Source organism: Apteryx mantelli, chromosome 3, assembly GCF_036417845.1.
Source record: "Apteryx mantelli isolate bAptMan1 chromosome 3, bAptMan1.hap1, whole genome shotgun sequence".
In the NCBI taxonomy this organism is placed as follows: Eukaryota; Metazoa; Chordata; class Aves; order Apterygiformes; family Apterygidae; genus Apteryx; species Apteryx mantelli.
In genome coordinates this window covers 87,898,756-87,918,979 of record NC_089980.1, presented here as the reverse complement: position 1 = coordinate 87,918,979, position 20,224 = coordinate 87,898,756, and the positions used below count along the sequence as shown (strand labels likewise).

General features: G+C 45.4%; 1 protein-coding gene across 1 annotated transcript; it reads right to left on the bottom strand.

Annotated features, from left to right (window-relative positions):
- Window positions 1-10,122: 10,122 nt before the first annotated feature.
- PPIL6 (peptidylprolyl isomerase like 6) lies at window positions 10,123-19,936 on the bottom strand. Its single transcript, XM_067294586.1, has 8 exons — window positions 19,751-19,936; window positions 18,723-18,818; window positions 17,844-18,068; window positions 16,534-16,596; window positions 16,242-16,389; window positions 15,046-15,102; window positions 11,808-11,943; window positions 10,123-10,302 (listed from the first exon to the last, which is right to left on the bottom strand). The coding sequence occupies exons 1-8, from the start codon at window positions 19,934-19,936 to the stop codon at window positions 10,191-10,193; spliced, it is 1,023 nt and encodes a 340-aa protein (XP_067150687.1). The 3' UTR covers window positions 10,123-10,190.
- Between the last annotated feature and the right edge of the window lie 288 nt (window positions 19,937-20,224).

Below are 20,224 nucleotides of genomic sequence, written 5' to 3'. Positions count from 1 at the left end.
TATGGTGCCCAAGGCTGCCTACTTGGCGCTTTGTAGCCTGCCTCTAGCTCACAGGTCTGTAATCTTTCATCTGAGCTGTGGTGAATTTTTCTGAAGTTGCTGTGGCAGTGTTACTCCTGTGTTCTTTATACTGCTCTCATAACACCTCATGCACCTGTTGTTGTGCGCCTGCAAAATCCAAACTATTTGTTTTGCTGGGTTTCTCCTGCAAAGCAATTGCCACTGGTACAGGATTGACTTCCTCCCCAGCCCCCCCCTTTTTCTACCCCTTATTTTGTAGTTTTTAGTTTATATTTGAAGAACAAGGCTTAGTGAATAACATAGTAAATAATAGTTATTTAAATAAATGTTACCCCAGAATAATCATGCATGCAGCACTTGCACCTTGTCCAACTGCACCTTGTCCAACTGTGCTCTGATCGGTGCTAATAGCATCGGAAATGGGAACAACTAATAGGAAGTTTGAGTAGGTCCCTGATGGAAAGTCTGTCGGACTAGGGGGGAAACATGGCAAAAAAATTTGTCTCATTGTCATTTTCAGCTACCCTGGAGAGAACGCCCAGAGAAAGATATGTTTCTGGGGATGCAGCTTCTCTTCCCTGCTAGTCACTGGGGAGAGTTTTCCCTTTGCCTTTTTTTTCCCTCTCTTTCCCTCTTTTATTTTTCCCTTACGGTAACTCAAGTCAATATATGCCATCAGCAGTGGAGCCTGCAAATAAAAGTTTGTGCATGTAAACCTGCTTCAATATCCTTTGTTCAGTGTCAGCATAGGCAAATGTTGGGGAAACTAATGCCAAGCAATGCTCGCTGACTTGTGCCCTCTTGTAATAAAGGAGGGCCAAGCTAGAGCTATAAAGTAAGTTTTAATCTTTCTGGTTTGAGAAGGATACCATCAGTAAGAAAGGACATGTAAATGAGAAAAAAGAGAATCAGGAAAATTCTCTCCTCTATTTCCTTAGCATGGAGCTGGACTTGGGCAGTGAAGAGGAGGAAGCTGCCCAAGATATCTCTAGCTTAATCTTCTGTTTTACTTTCTTGCCTGAAGGTATGGTATTATTAATACAACATTAGAAAGTTTAAGGCAAGCTACCTATCATTACAGTGTGAGCTCAATAACGGTCTGCAGGACTGCTTGATAATACATGATTTGAGTGTAAAGCTTTCTGTCAAAGTTTTGTAATGTCATATATTCCCAGCATCGCAGAACGGTTGAGGTTGGATAGGACCTTTAGAGATCATCTCGTCCAACCCCCTGCTCAAGCAGGGTCACCTAGAGCAGGTTGCCCAGGACCCTGTCCAGATGACTTTTGAATATCTCCAAAGATGGAGACTTCACAGCCTCTCTGGGCAACCTGTTGTGATGCTTTTGCTGGTATGTAGTGTGCAGAATGGCTAAAGCTTAGCCTACCTACAAGGAAGTCTTACAATGAAAATAAAAAAAAAATGCAAAGAAAAGTGCAGAGAAAGTAAATTTTGTGATATAAACAAATACCTGTCACAAAAGGAGTGATGCACTTCACTCGTAAGAGGGAAGCAGCACTACGTTTATTGCAGTAAGACAGCGACTTAACAAAGTTCAGTCGTAAATAAGAACAATTTAATGAGGTTTGATTGGCAAGGTTCACTCAGTTATTTACTGCATGAAGGACAGGGTCAGGTGCGTGTGCAATGGAGACCCTCCCGTTGAGTCACGAGGTTCAGACTGGACCCCCTTGCTTTCTAAACTCCTTCGGAGAGGAGCCTAGGTGCGACTGGATCCAGTCCTAGTCCCAGACTTGGTCAACGGTTCATATCTAAAGGAGTGTGTGCGAAGGAAACCCTCCCGTTGAGTCACGAGGTTCAGACTGGACCCCCTTGCTTTCTAAACTCCTTTGGAGAGGAGCCAAGGTGCGGCTGGATCCAGTCCTAGTCTCAGACTTGGTCAATGGTTTATGTCTAAGGGATTATGTGCGCAATTAGTCAGAGATATATCTCAGCAAAGTTTCATGAAGTTCGCAAAAGTTCAGCATGCTATTAATCACTTACCAAGGATCTGTCGCGGGTAAGGAATCTCTCAACCTCGAGGAGTAACCTTGAGAGGCGTCCCTGCTCAAGGGGAGGTTCTGCAGTGCAGGCCGCTGCTGTGCAGGAGAGCTCAAGGGGCTCTGGGCTGCCCCCTATTTATGGGGGGGAGATGACTGACTCATAGTCATATTTGCATACTAGACGGGCCTTAGTTGGCGCATGCTCAACCAGCCCCTACAATGTAGTGTTTACAGGGAGGTCGGGTTCAGGGGGAGAGAGCACATCAGTGGGGGGGAAAGGAGCACACCATCATAATACCTCTTAGAAGCTGTAGTGAAATATTATCATGAAATAGCATGAAAAAAGTAGTATGAAACTTTGAAATAGTGGCATGTAAAATAAACAGAGGAGCAGCATAAATAGATCCTGCAACTTAACCAAAATTGAAGTGGCCATTGTTCTGGAAGTTTCCTACTGCTTCCACTTACCTTTCCTGGGCATATGCCTGCAGGGATGTTTATGTCATTCTGGGACAAGAACCAAGGATTCCTTACTGGGATCAGAGCTTAATTCACAGGATCTCCTGTGAGGACATTATTTGAACTCAGATATTCCTTTTTGCAATTCTTGTGGGTTGTCATTATGAGTGTATTATGAGCATTCTCAGCAATTAATACATATTTTGTTTTATGAGGGATTAACTGCGGATGTGCTGGATGCAGGCTTAACATGAAGAATGAAGAATCATAGTTGCTGCAATCTAGATAACTTCTGTTCGATTATCCTGCTGCAACATGAAAACGTTGGCCTTTTTAGAATGAAAACAAATAGGGTATATGGTAAATGAAAATGATAAAAGACAACACTCTGAACAGCATACATATATATGGAAAAACAGGGAGAAAATGAAGTAGACAATACAATACAAACAAAACTAAGATTACCAGCAGGGCAAGAATTACAGCTACAGCTTGCCTCCACAAGCGAGTGAAAACATGTCTATCATGTCATCCTGGGGGCTGGTGGGAATCCAAGTGTATGATAAATGTGGTTTGTCTGTTTTTTCTTAAAGTCAGCATCTCAGGACTTTGTTGAGGAATACAATCAGCAGGATCATGGCAGTTCTGGTTGTTGTTGTTGGATTTAAAATATCAGATTCATCACTATATTTATTTTTCATTGCACTGTTATATACTTAGTGGTTAGTGAAGCATTTACCTCTGTTTTGAATGCCGGAACATTTCCTATAAGGAATTTCAAGCACTTCATTACTGGAAATTTATGTAAAGTACTTGGCAAATATGGATAAAAACTAAGGGTCTGCAGATGTCCATTTTAGGGAAGCACTTTTTAAATGTAAATACCCAGGAATCTCAAAGAATTGATGCTGGGAAAGATAGCATAACTGGGCTTTTGAAGAGGTTCTGGAGTAACATACTGTGAAGTCTGGGAGGGTGGCAATGAACAAGAAATTTTTAGTAAATAATCTGAAAGGAACTTATCATTTTGTTTCCGTTTATAAACATTTGTGTTCCTTTTCAAAATTACCATTTCATCTCTGTGGAAAGAGAAGTGCCTGCAAAGTGTAAGTACCTGGTGGGTGGCTAACAAGGGAAACATGCTGTCCTAAGTGGTTTCTGGGTGTTTCATGCCATTGCATAATGATGCTTGATTGGGTTCTGGTGTGCAAAATGATCCTTCCCATTCATAACCCTTCTAATCTTTCAAAAATAATGTTAATACATTGATTCCTGTGTTCAGAGCTTTGTAACCTTAGTTAATCCTTGCATTGTGAGACAGATAAGACATCAAATCCCGCTGTAGAGGTGTGTCTGATCAGGGCTGGATGCAGCCCCAAGGCACATATGGGGGTTGTGTATGCTATGCAGTATGTTGTCTGTGTGTGCATTTAAGGTTCTCACATGTCTGTCCACAGCAGAAATTCTGGGTGAGGATATTGGCGCCTGCTCTGTACAACCCGCTTGCCCAAGGCCCACGTCCAGGGCTCGGGATGTCCAGCTGCTGGTCTAGCCAGGCTGCTGCATGTCACAAAATTCCAGGGTAATGCATAGCTCCACTGGTTGCTGGTGGGTGCATGGTGCTGGTGCTGGTGCCCCACTTGCACAGGTGGAGCCACACACGTGCACACCCCACCACGTGGCCGCACACGCACCACGGCATGAGCAGCACTCCCACCCTCGACTCCTGCAAGCCACCGTGTGTGCCTGTGCTCCTGGGAGAGAGGGCTGGACTCGTCTGCAGCCCCTTTATCCAGCCCATGGGACAGGACCTGGACATTTCTGTGCAACATCACGGAGCAGCACCCCAAGTGTGGGTATCTGAGTCCTCCTAAGTAGCTTTCAAATCATGAATTTATAAGTAGTTCACAGCTGTCCATGGAGCCATGCTAAATAGTAATATTTATGAGCTTCTGAATGTGATCTGGGAGAAACACTGCAAATGGGCACAGACTTCTTGATGCAAGAAGTTAGGAAATCACAGGCTCATAATCCAAGGACAAGCTTGAGACTATGCAGAAAGAGAGAATTTTGAATTATTACCTTAATTATGAAAAGACAAATGCTAGAGGGAAACATGGAGATCTGAAAGAAGTGTGAAGTGTTGTGACAAAGAGCAGACCAAGATCAACATATCTATAAAACATAGTGTGTGTTTTATACGCACCAGCTAGTATTCTTCAGTGAAAGTGTCTAATTCCTGGGGGGAGGGGGAGGAGAAAAAAAAGCCTCAAGCAAAGATGGCACTATTCTTTAATGGGTTTTTAGATCAAATGTCTTTTGACAAACTAACATGCATTTTCTTGGCGGACAAGCAGCTGGGCCAGGTAAGCTGTGGCCTTTTCCTGTAGCTTACACACCTAGGCCCCTGCTTTTGGAAAAAGGTATATCAATATCAAATAGTGATAGGCAACAAATATTAAATAGTTAGAAACCAGATATATGATGTCTTTTGTTGAAAATACAGCAGGAAGATAGTCAGGGATAGGAAATTACAGGGAAGTGTCTTACACTGAGCTTCCCCAGTATCTTCCTGTTAGGGTTGGGTGAATTCACCTTGTAATGGAAGAGGAGGCATGATTCCCTTGCAGGTGGCCACGGTGGACATCCTCTGCCGCTAACCTGTAATTCAGTCCCTTGACAGACCTTGCCTCTGGTCTGTGTAGCTCCATGCTGCAGGAACTATCCTGCAGACCTGGGATGTTCAGAGGTTTCTAGTCTGAGAGATAACCAACCTCCTAAGAAGATTTACTAATCCTGGGCAGGTTTCTCCATGGACCTGTCTTGTTCTTCTGCACCTTTTTCTGGAGGGTATATAAGCTCTCAGTTGATAGCAGCAGCTACTCAGCAAGATCAGTTTTAAAGTCATCGTGCAGAAGAGTCTTGGTTTTGTTACCAGACTCCACTTCCAAATCCTCTGCATCTCCAGTGGCATCATGTCCCACCACTGCTGGAACCACAGTTGTCAGCTTTGGGCAGACTGCACACATGCCTCTGATGAAAATGCCTGCTGGAAAAGAGGTCTCAGGCACCTCACCCTTTTTTCAGGGAAATTTCAGGCTCAGCAGCCTCCTTGGCTCACAGAGAACGTACCCCTTCTCTAGCAGCCAGGGAAGAGTTGCTGTGCTGTTGGGGAAATGGAGAAAATTGTTATGGAAATCGCTATCTACCTCATTTTTTATGAAATGGGAGGGTAACATCTTGTTACAAGCTCTGTGTTACAGGGGCTGTTGTTTTATCTAGTTTTCACACTTTGCAATTTTTCAGAAGGGAAAAATTACTTCTAGGAAAGTAATGTGGACCTTTAGCAGTATGTAGGACTTCAAACTCTAGTAGCCTACGTGCTTAACAAGCAGAGTGGAAGGGCTGCTTTTAACATAAAGAACAGGTAAAAATATGTATGCAGAGTGGTAGAGAGGATATAATAATGTAAAATATTTTTTTCAGTCTTTCAGAGATGGTTGTATAGCCCTATGCTTTTAGCCTAGGCAAGGTGGAAAGAGATGTCAAGGGAAGAAAAATGAAAGGCAATACAGATAGGCAAGATGTGCAGAAGGAATAAGCTTTTCACCTGCACAGCAAGAACCGACCACAGAACAACGTCGGGCTGATTTAGGTAACAGAAGAAAAATAAGGCTAATGTTTAGATTGAGTCTTCCTGAAACAGGATGATAAATTAAGTACACCCACTTAAGCATATCTGTAATGTGCAGCTTCCTCTTGGTGATTATATAAAACAGAAGCAGGCTCTGGCCGGTGTGAGGGCTGGAGCATGCTCCCCCACTCCTAGGAGTTTAGCTGTGTGCTCAAGGCCAGTGGCTGATAAAAAGGAGCCAAGAAGCCTTGGCCAGCCTGGGAGCGCTTCAGGAAAAGGCTGGAAGAAACCCCAGCGGGGGCTCCCCGCTTTTCCCCGGCTGCTGCCTTCCCTTGAGCAGCAGCCAGCCCTCGCTGCGCCCTGACACATCTGAAACCTTAGCAGAATTATAGTATTAGGATTCTTTCTATTACATTTGTAAAATCACACCACTTATGTATTTTCCTCATGCAATAGCTGTATTACATTATTTTGATCCTCTTGATACATTGCGTAGTTGATGTTGGCTGTAAAGTTCTTTTAAAATCAGTAGTTCGGAATACTTTTTTTCTCCCAGAATTGGTGTTTGGAACTCGTTTCTAACTTATGTCTAAGGGTCAACAGCAGTTTAATAAGTGTATCCCAGGCAATAAATATATAAATGACAATAGTAGAGTGCTGTAGCCATGATGGTCTAAGAAGATAAGTGAGGCAAGATTTGTAGGAAGATGAAATATATTGTCTAAAGCCCACCTGATACAACTAAAATAAACAGATATACTGTGGAGGTCACAGGGCTTCCCCAGATCAGCACAGAGTACCTACATAGAGGAGGGGCCATGCTAACAATTCCCACTGACCTTGGTAGCCCCCTGGGATCAGGTTCAGAAACCGTCTGACCTCAGGTTGGTAAATACATTGTAGCTTATGATTTCATGCTCCAGCTTTCATTTGATCGGTATTGAGCTAGTAAAGGGTGATTGGAGGCTACTGTCCATATTTTGTTAGTACACAGTCCTTGCAGTTTTCACACATATACCTATATGAAGAAAATAACTTTATATGTTATTTTCTGAGGGCTTCTTTCATCATTTTTTTAGGCCAGTTTCTAAGAGAGTTTAATAGGAGTTTTTCTGGAGTAAGAAGCTCAGTGTAAAATGCTAACAAAGCAAAACTCAAAAGATATCAATTTTTCCCACAGCAGTGACACATCACATAAATAAAACACTGTGTAATCCAGTAAGATAATAGTTTTCTCAGGACGCCTGTTGCTGCCATCTGCCCTTTACAGAAGGGAGTTTTTGTAAATGGTTGCAGAGGAAGGGAATACCTCCAAACCAGCAGTTGGCAATAGAAGTCTTCACCTCACCGTCTGCAGGCTGACACTGAATTTCCCTGCCCTTTGGGGACCCCTCTGCATGCCTTGGGGCTTGCGAGTGCCCCAGGATGCTTGCACGCCCCACTTCTCGGGACTGGCTCTCTCAGAGGAGACAATACGTCACTCGATTAGAGATGCAGGTTACAAAAGAAAATGCAGCACAAAACATGTTTTTGGATTAGGTTAACAAGATTCCTCCTTTACTGTTTCACTATTCATCACCTAGAGCTCCTTCAGCATGTTTGGCTTGCAGCAGCAAGGGTACTAGGGCTGAGACACTCACTCTGCCTTTTAGGTGCCCTCCTCGATGTGGGAACAAAGCTTTGACCACAGTCTTGCTGGCAGAGCGTGCTGCCCTGACCAACGCAAATGCAGTAATTGTGGCTCGCCCGTAGCATCATTATGTCTGAAATTCAAACCGTTTCCTGGCTGTCCTCTCCTCCTCTTGTCATTACGTTTCCCGTGTGGTGCAACTCCAGCTGGGTGTCCTCTGTCGCGGGGCACGGGGGCGCAGCGCGTGCCACCGAGAAGCCCTGCCATGGGCCACCGAGCCCACGGCTAGTGCTTTTCCCACACTTTTCCTCCTTCCACCGGCAGGCACCGGCATTTCCTGTGTCCCTCTGCAGAGGCAAAAGCTCAGCTCTGCTGACTATCTATATATATAATCTTTCTCCCTTGGATGCTCACTGAGGGAACATAGCCTACTGAAAATGCATATGTGTTTTGGTAAGGGAAACACGCCTACTTACTCTAGGCAGATAGTGTTGCAGAAGACAAGTAGGCGCAACGTAACAAATTATTTTCTTTTAAATAAGAAATCAGTTAATTGCTCTCTTTTAGCAGTCTCCTTAGATCTGCAGAACTGAAATTTACTTTTCTCTTTAAACATTTGATTACCATTTAAAACCCCTGCGAAAAGAAAAAGCCACTAACCTCCATCCCAATGCTGGATTCCTAAGCCATATCCTTTCACAGCAAACATGTCTCTAATATTTATGAAAAATAACTTGCCAGGAAATATGTTATTTTCTGAAGGAAATACCTCCCCATATTTTCATCTTTGCTACGGAACTATGAAGTGAAAATAATTATTCTATATTGATATATATAATCTATATGGCTTATTATAGGCTTTTCTATAGGCAATTGTTTTGAAATGCTCCTACAGAAGACTTAGTTCCTATACAGCAGTATATGTATAGATTTCAGAATGCATTAGAAAATAAAACACTCCAGAAATAAAAATGTGTTAAAGGCTCCTTAGCTAGTTACAGAGATATTTCAGGTTAAAGAATCTCTTTGTTTTGTACCATAAGTAAGGAAGAAGCTAAATCCCCTTGCTAAAATTAAGATGATTTCCATACTCATTCAAAGCATGTGAAGCTCACTGTATGTCTATGCCCTCTTCAGGAATTAAGTTAAACATTTGCTCAGTGATTTGTTAAATTCATTCCCATTTTGCAAATAAACTTAAGCATGTTACTTAGGTTTCATGAAATCCATGGGCTTAACCCCAGACAAAATTAGGTCTCAATACTTTGCTATTTCAGTCTCTTCCATGTTATCCTTGCCCTGTTTTGTGGATTTTAGTGGCTCATACGCTAAGCTCAGTGCAGGAATAAAGGTCACTCAGGATTGCTCTGGCAATAGAGGAGAGACCTGTAAACTGATAGTGTCTGCATAGCCCTGACACAGCATGATTTAGAGTTATGTCTGCATCCAAGTTTGATGAATGCTCCTTCCTTTGAATTTCCAAGGTACTTTGTTATGCCTTTTCTTTCCAGACTGCATTTTCATTTTCCACAAGTCTTCCAGTCTCTTAATGCTTATCTGCCATCCTCTGCTGGAACGATCGATGCCCAAGCTCTGCACGATGCATTAGAGAGAGTGTCTGTCTCAGAAATCACTCATCTGGCACTGGCAATCAGCTGTGTATTATACACTTGCATCCACATTAACCTTAACATTTCCTGGAGTAATTTTACAAACAATATTTTTCTCCATTTTAGTGGCAATAATCACTTTCAACCTTGTTGTTTGATACCGCATGTCAGAAATAATTACTCAAAGGTTAGACCTGCTCTAAAGTTCCCTGGTTTTAGCCTGATGCAGCCCAACCTGATTTCAAATGTGTTACTTTTAGTTTCTTGTGGGCAGTGCAAGACCAAATGTATGACATTCAGAGAAGTGTGAGTCCTGCAAACACCTTTTTCCTTTCCTCTGGGAGGTCCGAGCTACCATATCCAGCCTGCATTTGGTATCTGAGCTGTGCTGGGCAGGCCTGGCAGGGCCATTGCACGCTGAACGATGCGCTGGGCCGTGGAGGTTGGAATAGAAGAGGCAGGATTTTGTCAAGAATGCTCAAATTTATCTGTAGAGGTGTGTATCCATCAATCAACCTGTACTTTACTGTAAATGCATTTTATCATATCTGCTTGTCATGATGTACTGTCACTAGGTAATCATGTTATCACAGTCTTCCATAAACTGCAGACTGGCTCTGGGATATACCCACAGGTCCCATTGTGTACCCATGTGAAAGTGTTTTTAACAAGCTAGGAACATTTTTTTAAGTCAAAAGAATGATTCCAAAAACTTCACATGTGCAAGAAGTGCTTTTATTTTTGACTCGTTAAGTAAAGGCCTTCAAACTCTGTAAAAAACAGACCAGCAAATAGCAATCTACTTTTTTGCATGAAGGAAAACCAACTTGTAATCATGGCTCAAAGACCCCACAGTTAATGATCTTACATTCTTCAACAGGCCTTTCGTTATATGTGGACACGGCTTCCAGTTTCTGAAGAGTCTCCGTGCCCTCAATCAGTTGCCTACAGTAGGGGAAAAGCATGGCAAGAAGGATATAATCAGGATTTACGGCACCTCGCTGCCTACTGTTTCCTGGCGGGGGGATGCCAGTGTGACTCTCCCAGGCCTTCCCCAGGTTTTCGGTCCTACTCTGGCTTTTTCCTCCCGTCTCACTCCCCCGGCATAGCTCATGCCTGCATGGCCGAGGAGCCGGGAGATAGCACGCCATGCTACGTTACATCTTCTCTGCAAAGGCTGAGTTAAATGTGCGTGATTTAACAACAACAGTATAGGAGAGCTAGAGAATTCAGGCCGAATACTGGAAGGTCGAGAAATGCTTTGGTAATTGCTCTGCGAAGGCAATGATGCCATCTGCCTTCGCTGCCTCCACTGTGGCACCTAGCCCAGGAGCTGCTGCTGAAGCCTGTTTCCAATGCTGGGCTACAACAAAACCATGTAGTGCTTTTCCTACTGACAGGCTGTAGCTGCTTTGCTCTTTAAAAGAATCGTTCCTCACAAGGGAATCACAAAAGCCATCATTAGATAGTCACTAGTTAGCATTTCAGGAGATATGAAAGCACTATGGCTTTATGTAGCTACGTTTATTTAAAGAAATAAGCCTTGTACCAGCTCCTCCAACTACAAATGGCCGTGACTTTGGAAGAGACAGAAGCCCAGCTGAGCGGAGGGCGAGGACGTCAGCAGGACAGAGCCGCGGCCGAGCTGGGAAATGCCTCGCTGTCCTCGCAGGAGGCTCTTTGCTCCTCCAGGACTGAACTCCCTAAGACTAAGCTTTGTTTGGGCCTGTTGTAAGCTCAGTGCTCACGTTTCCTATGCCTTTCAGATTACAGAGGGTCAGTGGTAAGGCGGATGCTTGAGGCAAATGCCACTTGTTATGAACACATCCAGACAGAATTTGCTTTTGGGTTGTTCTCTGTAGGTTAGATAATTATGCTTTTCACTTCCTTTAAAAATGCTGTCTTTCTCCATACCATGGTTACATGGAAACTCCACTGCAAATTTCTTTCTATGTGGTAACACATGCATATTCTTATTCCCTTATATCAAGCAAACTGCTCAGACCAAAATCTTCCCTAGTACATTCCTAAAAGTCTAAAAACTTGAACAGGGCCAGTCCTACACATTAACCTACTGAGAACAAACTGTTGTTTGTAGCACATATTGGCTAAAATAATCTTTTTCAGCTCCTCAAGGCAAATCAGAGGCTGGAGGCGTTTGCTCAATACTCCCCTGTCCGTCACGGCACACCTTTGTTTGAGAGGCAGAAATGCGTAGGCTTGGCCCTGGGAGCTGCCGCAGCTTTGCCAGAGGATTTCCAGCTCGAGCAGGTCAGGCCAAGGCAGAGAGAGGGAGGGAAGGGCATCACTAGGTACTTTAAATCCATCTTATCCATGGCCAGAGATGGCCGTGTTGCAGCTGTCCTAAGGGTTTCATGGACCTCCTGGGCGGCAATGTCCCAGGGCAACGTCCTAAGCATTGAAGCAATGGCAAGTTTGTGCATACGTACCCAAAAGCCACGTGTTCTTTGTCCAGGTAGGGAGCTGGCTGGAGGGTGATGTAGAACTGCGAGCCGTTGCTGTGGCGGCCCTTGTTGGCCATGCCCAGGATTCCTCTTTTGTTGTGACGGATGGAGAAGTTTTCATCTAGGAAAAGAGTTTGGTCATAAGAAAAGGCAATTGTGTTGCTTCCTTTGCTTGTAGTCACTATTACAGCTTCCTTTTCTTTTGTTTCCTTCTTGCACTGTCTCACTTCCCATCTCCTTTTCCTCCATCGGTCTTCCATCAACCTGTCCCACACGAGTGAAGTCACTCTTGGGTTTGAATCAATGTCCTTCCCAGAAAGTGCTTCCCGCTACTATGTAGTTCTCAAGCCAAGAAACAAATGGATGAAAACTATTCATGAAAAAATGCTCTAGATATTTCTGAATACTGGAACAACAGCAGTGGTCCCTCCAGCCCCATGTCCTCCTGCAATGTCTCTCCCCGGAGGAGCTCAGGGCATTTAGCAGGACAGTTCCCTGAGGCTACCTAGGATTATTCCCACTTTACGGTTGATACCCCTGTGTTTGTCTCTGGGGGATGATGGCCAGGAGTCCATGGCTGGACTCCTGGCTATGAGAGGGTGAGTGGGGGACCCAAATATGAGGGGGCCGATCAGGGCCAGGGACACTTCCCTGCACTGCCGGTCCCCAACACGGTGCTTGTCACACCGAGCTGTCCAGACTCCATAGAGCTCTCTGCAGGCTTGAAGGAAACTGGGGACATTTTTCAACTTTATTGTTCTCTGATTTTTTGGGGTTATTTTTGCCCTGTTTAAGTGCCCTTCACAGAAACTGATTCATAAGAATGGTAATTAAATTTTAACTGACAACTCCCCTGATGCTGACTTGTGGATTGCAAAATGGCTTCAACTGTCTAATTTTGGAGTAGGGTGCTTTGCACTGTGACGTGACACTCCAGGCCAAATGGTTCTCCATAATTACCTCAGTACTTTGAGCTCATTACAGTAAAATGTAGTTGCAACCCATTAATTTCAGCAAGAATTGTGGTGAATGGACACGTGCCAAATGTAGAGTTTCACAGAAAATTGCCACCTGCAGAGGCACCTGTCACTGTTTTCAGACATCGAAGATATTTGTCCTCTGCCCTCAATCTAAATAGTTTGGTGGGAAGCACTAGGAAAGCAATCTAAGTCTTAAATTAAAAATGCATAGCCAAGTGAACACCTTTCTAAAGGATTAAAAGCAACATGTAGCTTTTAATTAAAAAGGGGGAGGGGGAAGGATTGGCAGATTTTGACACATCCGCATTGGTAGCGTGTGCAGTATGGGCAATAAAATCCTTATAGGGACACTTTCAGGGTTGAGGGATTCCAAATTAAACCTATCCTAAAATTACATTACTTATGTGCTTTTGAAACACATCACCTGCCCACACTTCGGCTCTGACAGCAGTAAAAATCCCCCAACCCTTTCAGCATCCTTCCTTGGTGGCAGATGAGAAGCACAAGCTTCGCCTGGAGAAGAAGCTGGGAGTGAGAGCGACTCTCGAAATTTTAATGTCCGCGCTGCTACTAGCTTTCTGTGCGACTATAAAACAAATCACTTCAGCTCTCGGCCCCATCTTCACCCAGGTACGGGGTAGCTGTCGGAAGTGTCACTTAATTCATTGTATGTGGAAATGTCCTATAACGCTCTATCCATCAGCCTGTGGATCGATGCCGCAGCCCAAGGCCACGTGCAGACCCAGACTGATTTTATTTTATTTTTTATTAAGTGCAGACTGCTCCCGCCCAAAGGACGGGATGGGCCCAGGACTGCCCCGGGGGCAAGTCACTGGGAGAAAGTGCAAGAAGTGCAAGATGTGTAATAACACTCGTAGAGCAGCCGGAAAAGGGAATTCACCAAGTTTTTAATCTCGCTATTGTCGGCTGCATTGCAAACAATTTAACAGACAGTCCTCATTTTTTTCCAATAATTCCTTATTTTCTCTGTGAGGTCTTTATGTCCTGAGAGCCCATATGTTGCTATTGCAGGAGTTTCGGTGTCAAGGAAGTGACTTTTGCTCCTTCCTACCCCGTTCAGCGTGCAGTCTTTATCACCCATGGGGGCACCACCGGGACTCAAAAAAAAAGTCCACAGACATTTGTCCTGTCTTCAGTAACTTTCCTGCCTGTCAGCACTGCACTTCAGCAGGGCTGGCTGGGGGCAAGGTCCCGGCCAAGAAGTCTTATCGACCTGGTTGCCGTTTGCTTTTGCTCGGTCCTGGGGCCCCAAGGTGAACGTGGCCTCTCCTCGCTCGCGTAGGCTCTTAAATGTCTTTGAAAATAAAGTTTTCAGCTACACTTGGCATTTCTGATCTCACCGTTGGCTGCTGCCCAGCCTGCTCAAACGTAACATCGTTTGTGACATTGGCAGGAAGAAAGCTTTTACATAAGAGAATATAAATCAGTTTCCAAAGTGCTTTACCTGTCATAAACCATCTTTATGGGCAGCATTTAATCTAAACAGAATATCCCAAATGTCTGTGTCAATCAGAGGAGTTGTTTTTCTTAAATATTGCATGTTATAACATTCTTTTTGCTTTACATTTTATTACCTTATATCGGTATGGGGGAGCATTTAATGTTAAAGTTACCTCATGTTTGTCATTTCTTAACTTTCACAGTTTTAAGGGCCTTCTCAATTTAGTGATATTTAGAAGTAACTCCACTTAGATCAGCAGAGTCCCGTAACCGATGGTGGTGACACCTGAGATGGGCCCAAGCCCTAAAGCTGCCTGAGTGCCAGCAAATCTAGAGTTAAAACCAAGTTATTTCCATTCCCTTAAACATATTTAAACAAGTGCTATCAGGTGCCTGGAGATCTATAGTTAATCACAGCACTTTGCATTCCTAAAGTCCTTCCACAACCATCAATATTCACAGTTTTACATTTGAGGTAAATAGGCGGCTGGCCACTAGCTGTAATTTAGACGGGGTAAATGGACACAGATTTGGGAAGCAGAGGGTCGGACAGTGCATCAGAGGCAAGATTACAAGTCCAACAGTTTCCTCATTAAAGCAGTCTGCTAATGCTAATACATTACTGAAATGTGCGTGCCTGAAATCAATGACTGAAAATCAAAGCATTTCCTTCAAGGAAATGAAAGAAAAGTCCCAGGTGGTCCTGAGAATAATGTCAGATGAATAAGCTGATTTTTGCTGAAATTTGAGATTTGCACAGTGAGATAATTCAGGACACATACCTTCAAAGTTGGGACCATAAAAGGATTCTCCTCCATCTCCTTTTCCGGCCACTATGTCTGTAGAGTAGATGAAAGCAGCAATCAGTCAGAATTCAGGTTTCTCACGGGCTTAACCAACGCGCTCCGGGAGAAGGATGCCCGTCAGAAGAAAGATGTTTAGGACAAGGAAAGATGAAAATAAGGCTGTGATATTACAGTGAGTTAAGGCTACTAGCTTACCTGAGGAAGAAGGTTTGGTGAAAGAGAAGTTCCTGTTGAAGTAGATTTCTGATGGGTGAGACACTACAGAAAACTGATGCATGTTTTTTTTGGGGGGGGGGGTTGTTTGTTTGTTTTTTTAAGAGGGTTTAAAGAAACCTGTCTTTGTTACTTAAAGATTGGGGTACACTGGTTAGGTTAAGGTTAATCCTCTGCAGTAGCAAGCTTATAATTTCAGGTTGCTTTTACAGACTACATAGATATCTGCATGGTTATTCATGGAAAGTAGAAAGTGTATCTCCAAAGCTGGAACTGAAAATGGAATTTAAGCGCTCGCCTTTGGAGCAGGCAAGACAAAGAAGGGTAAGACATACGCGCAGATAAGGCAGATGATAGGCTGGGAGGAAGTAACGAAGGAAATCTCTTCTGGCACACCTAACCTGGCTTCCCTGGGGAGGTCAGACAAGTTACACGATTAGTCATTTCTCACGTCTTTCTCCTCAGTACACAGTACCCAGCTCTAAGCGTAGTCCTGATGTTCAAACAACTTGCCAAAACATTTGGAGTGTCTCTGACGCTTGGCTAAGTGCCTCCATAAACTGAACTCTCTATAAAACAAACAGTATGTTTTCCTGTGCATACTGTTAGTGTTTTAATGTCTTCAATTAGTTTCCTAATTACTTACCAAAGAACTTTATGAAAAGTGGTTTCGTGTTTTCAATTAGTTTCCTAAATACTTACCAAAGATCTTTTGAAAAAGTCTTGGATAATTAAAAAAAACAAACTATCCACACTTTTCCTATGATTAGAAAGTGAGGTGGCTAAAAGAGAAAATGTTTTTCATTTTTTATATATATTAATTTAGACCTTGTCCTGCAGAGATTAGCTACATCATGGAGTTTGGTTGTGTTTTCTTGGGTGAAGACCGTTACTCATGCAGATCATCCCATCCCACTTCTGCACTAATTCAGATATACTTAGGACATTTTGAAATGCACCTCCTCCTTGGATCCACCCGTTTTTTACGACTCGGTGAAAAACAGAGTTTTTGTAAGTGAGCTGGAGACCACTGGAAGACGATGTTATGCCCCCTGTGCACAACACACGGAAATTCTCACACGTTTTGGGACACGCATCAGAAAAGAGCTGCAAAATAAGAGAGAGGAAAAATACGTGAAGTTCATAACTGACGTCAGCTGGCCAGATTTCCGTTCCCCCTTTGTTGGCAAATTAAACCACAGCATTTGGCCTATTCGTTCTTTGCTTTCGCTTTTCTCCCCTGTAACATACCTCCAATAAAAGTGTCCCGATGGGCTGTTCCTGAATGGCTATATCCAAGTACACAAACACATGCTGTTTTAAAGCAGAAAAACAAATTCAGTGAAATAAAGGCCCGCTTTCAGTTTAATATTCACTATTCTAACTCAATTCAGAGTCTAGCTGCCCCGAGTGATTGGCCCCAGAAAATGTGCATGGGATAGTCAATACGGAATGATACAGTTTCTACTATTTTGTTTAAATAAACATGTCTCGCCTCGTTCTGGACAGAAATAATTCTTACAGTGGGTTGAAAGTGAAATACTAGGCAGGGCCTACTTCTTCGACTTGCATTTCTTTACACTGCTATTGTAGCCAGGACAATGCAGATAGGGATAAGTAAAACAACAGGAATACAGATCACCCCACCAAAATGGGCCTTTTTTGCTCTTTGCTATCCATTTTCAAATCTGACTGGAATCAATACAGTATCTTCTGTGTTATTCGCTTTGCCTGACATTTTTCTCTGCTTGTACTACTTTTCAGTGTTTGCAGCATCACACCTCAACACACCACGGCATCTCAGGATTTCTTAGCTGGGGGAGCAAAGCGGTTTGGGAACTGGGCTTTGGTACCCAGGTGGTTTGCGACTGCGGAGGAGGCGCCACTGGCAATGGGCTTTTGTTGGACTATTCACCCTGAGCGAGCTTGGATGTATCAGGCACGAGGGCCGGTGCTCGGCTGAAACACCCCGGCTGGGTCGCCCATTTCTCAGAGACATTGAGATGCTGCGCAAGGATTTGTGTAATCGGTGCAAATCAGTGCAAAGGTTGATTTTTGCGGTGGGGCCCCTGTAGAAGAGGTGTCTGATCTGCTCACGAATCAATTCCTGAATATGACAACCGTATTAAAACTCACTGATAATTTATCCTTTTAAAATTAGGTCCCATCCCAGCCTTTCCCACAAAATCCCTTCCTTTTCCCTTGGGAAAGAGCATGAATGACCCCTTGCTTGAAAGAGGACTTTCTCACTCTTCTCATTCCTCCCCTGCTGTTCTCCATTTTCCCACTGGTTTCTGAAAAAAAAAATAGCATATTCTTTCGTATTTCTTGGGAAACTTGATCCTTTTCCCATAGGCGGCCAGGAAAATTGAACTTTCGTACCCTGTCCCAGCACTTTGTGGCTTCCGAGAGGAGCAACATTTCCCCCAGCTCACGTCACCCTTTTCTGCACATCACAGGGGGAAAGAAACTAGAAATCACAACCACTGTGCTCACTCCTTTTCCTCCTTGCTGGATTTGCTCTTTTTTTCTCACCTGATACCATACAGCCCGTTAAAAACCTTACCCGTTTCTTGCACAGGAACAGTGTTACCTGCCTGGCTATTTTTCATGTATTTGGTGCAGAAGTCCTCTGTAATAGCTTGGTAAAGCGCCGGGGAGGTAAAATCGCGGTGGTCCCACTTGTGGTAGGCCCAGCGGAGCAGCTGCTGCTCGTCGCCCAGCAGCCGGCTGCCCACGAAGCACATCACTGGGGCCCGGTATGCCCACGTTTCCCCTCGCAGCTCCTGCGGGCAGCGGGGGAAAAAGTGAAACCTCCAGGAGTCACCTGCTCATTTAGTGTAGAAGCTATTCGTAGTCCTGCCCAAGGTGATGGAGCACCTTTTAAGTCGCTTAACATGTTTTCAGGGCTCTGTCTGTCCTTGGGGATTTGGGTGAAGTTCTTTTTTCCCCCTCTTCAGCTGCTGTGCAGATACCATTGGCGTCGCCGGGGCTGGGGGAAATGGGCTACAGCACCTTGTGCCGCTCGTGCCTGGGGCTTAGCCAATGTGGCAGCGAAATGCGGCTACAGAAATGCCCCTTCTGCCCCCGTCGCAGCCTCAGCAGCGCGAGGAGCTTCGGATGAGGAAGGTGGCGGCAGCGCGGCCTGACGGGTCTGACTGGGATGGTGATTTTTGGGGCACACATCAAAAACTGCAACACAAGGAACTCACGAGCCAACTTCCGCTCTTGATTATAGAAATGTAGCTTTCTAATAATTTGAACAGTAAAAGTGCCCGGAGACCCGCATCCCATCTCAAGGGTCTCTGAGGACATGAAAACGAACCGCGATGGAAAAGAGCGCCTCCGAAATGTGCTGGTGGCGTTGAGCTGCAAAGGGCTGCAGCCTGGGGGGGGGCGAGACGGGTGTCCGAAACAGCCTCAGTAAATGAGAGCGTTACCTTCTTTTTCTCCTGTAAATATTCATGCCAGGCAAATTCAAACAGAGGACGTACTACGGGGTCTGCAAACTTGCTGGGAAACTTCAGCTTCAGAGCCTAGATTTTCAAGGAGAGAGAAAAAAAAAACTTGCTTACAAGCAGTTCAATCCCCCCCCAACCCATCCTATCACTGCTTGTATCTCCCTAATTAGCTGCAGTCCAAGCCACGTTTTAATCCAGGTATTGCATTTCACTCCTCGTGCCTTTGGCATAATTCCCGGCACTTGCAGAAGTACACACAAGCGGGTCTAAATACTTAGTGTTAAATGTAATTAATGTCTTTTTTTTTTTTTTTTTTGGTATTTAATATGAATGTCTGCTTTACAGACAGTATTGAATAATACCGGCACCACCACCACCACCACCACCACCACCATCCCCAATACGAGACAGATGTAAAGAGCAAAACGCCCAGAGACGTCTCTGCGCTTCACCGGCTGCGTTTGAGGTCGCGGGGGTCGCCGGCGGCCGCCGCCCGGGCAGAGGGGCCGGGGCCGGGAACAAGACCGGGCTCAGCCGAGGTCGCGGAGCAAAAGCCCTCGGGCGCCGCTGCTGGTGCAGCCGGGGGGCCGCGGCCGCGGGGGCTCCTCGCCCCCCGCCGGGCTGCGCCCCGACCCCCGCCGCTGCCTCGCCGCTCCGGTGAGGGGCGCCCAGCCCCGACCCTCGGCGTTTGCCCCGCCGCGGCCGCGCTACCTCCGCCGTGCCCTTGGCCGCGTGGAAAGCCGGGGCGCGGAGCAGCCCCACCACCTCCAGCCGCCGCGGCGCCCGGGGGGCCATGGCCCGCCGCCCCCGCCGCCCCCAGCGCTGCGGCGGCGGCTGCGGCTCCGGCTGCGGCTCGGGCTGCGGCGGCGGCTCGGGCTGCGGCGCGTCCCCGCGGCCGCCGCTCCATGGTAACGCGGGGCGCCGCGCTCGGGCAGGGCACCGAGCCGTCCGCGAAATACCCTGCGTTTGGGTTTTTTTGTTTTTTTTTTCTTTTTTTTCCTTCTCACCGCAAGCGCCCCCGGCGGGATCCCCGGTCGATCCCCGGCGACACGGACGCCGTCGCTTAAGGAAATTAAGTGAGACCTGTGTTTGGCCGGGCGAAGCGGGGCAACTTCTTTGCCGAGTCGCGCCGCAGCATGCACCCCCCCCCCCCGCCCCCCGGTAAATGCTTTAGCACTTCCCGAGCCCCTCATGTCGGTATTTTTCAGCCGTACGGAAAGTAAAGAAATTCTGTTAGTTCCGTTTTCCTCCCAAGCAAAGAGAAGCAGGTTACACAAAAAGCCTGTGAGGGAGCAGGGAGCTGAGCCCAGGTCTTTCAGGATCTTCTCACTAATGGCCTAAGTCCGGAATCGCTTAAAAGAAATAGTCCAAGGATGAAGATCCTGTTTTTAACAATGGCTGATAGCGTACACCAAGCAAAAAGCCTAGGAATAAGCTGGCATAATACCGACACTTTCCCGTTACTCTCCCAGCCTCTGGTG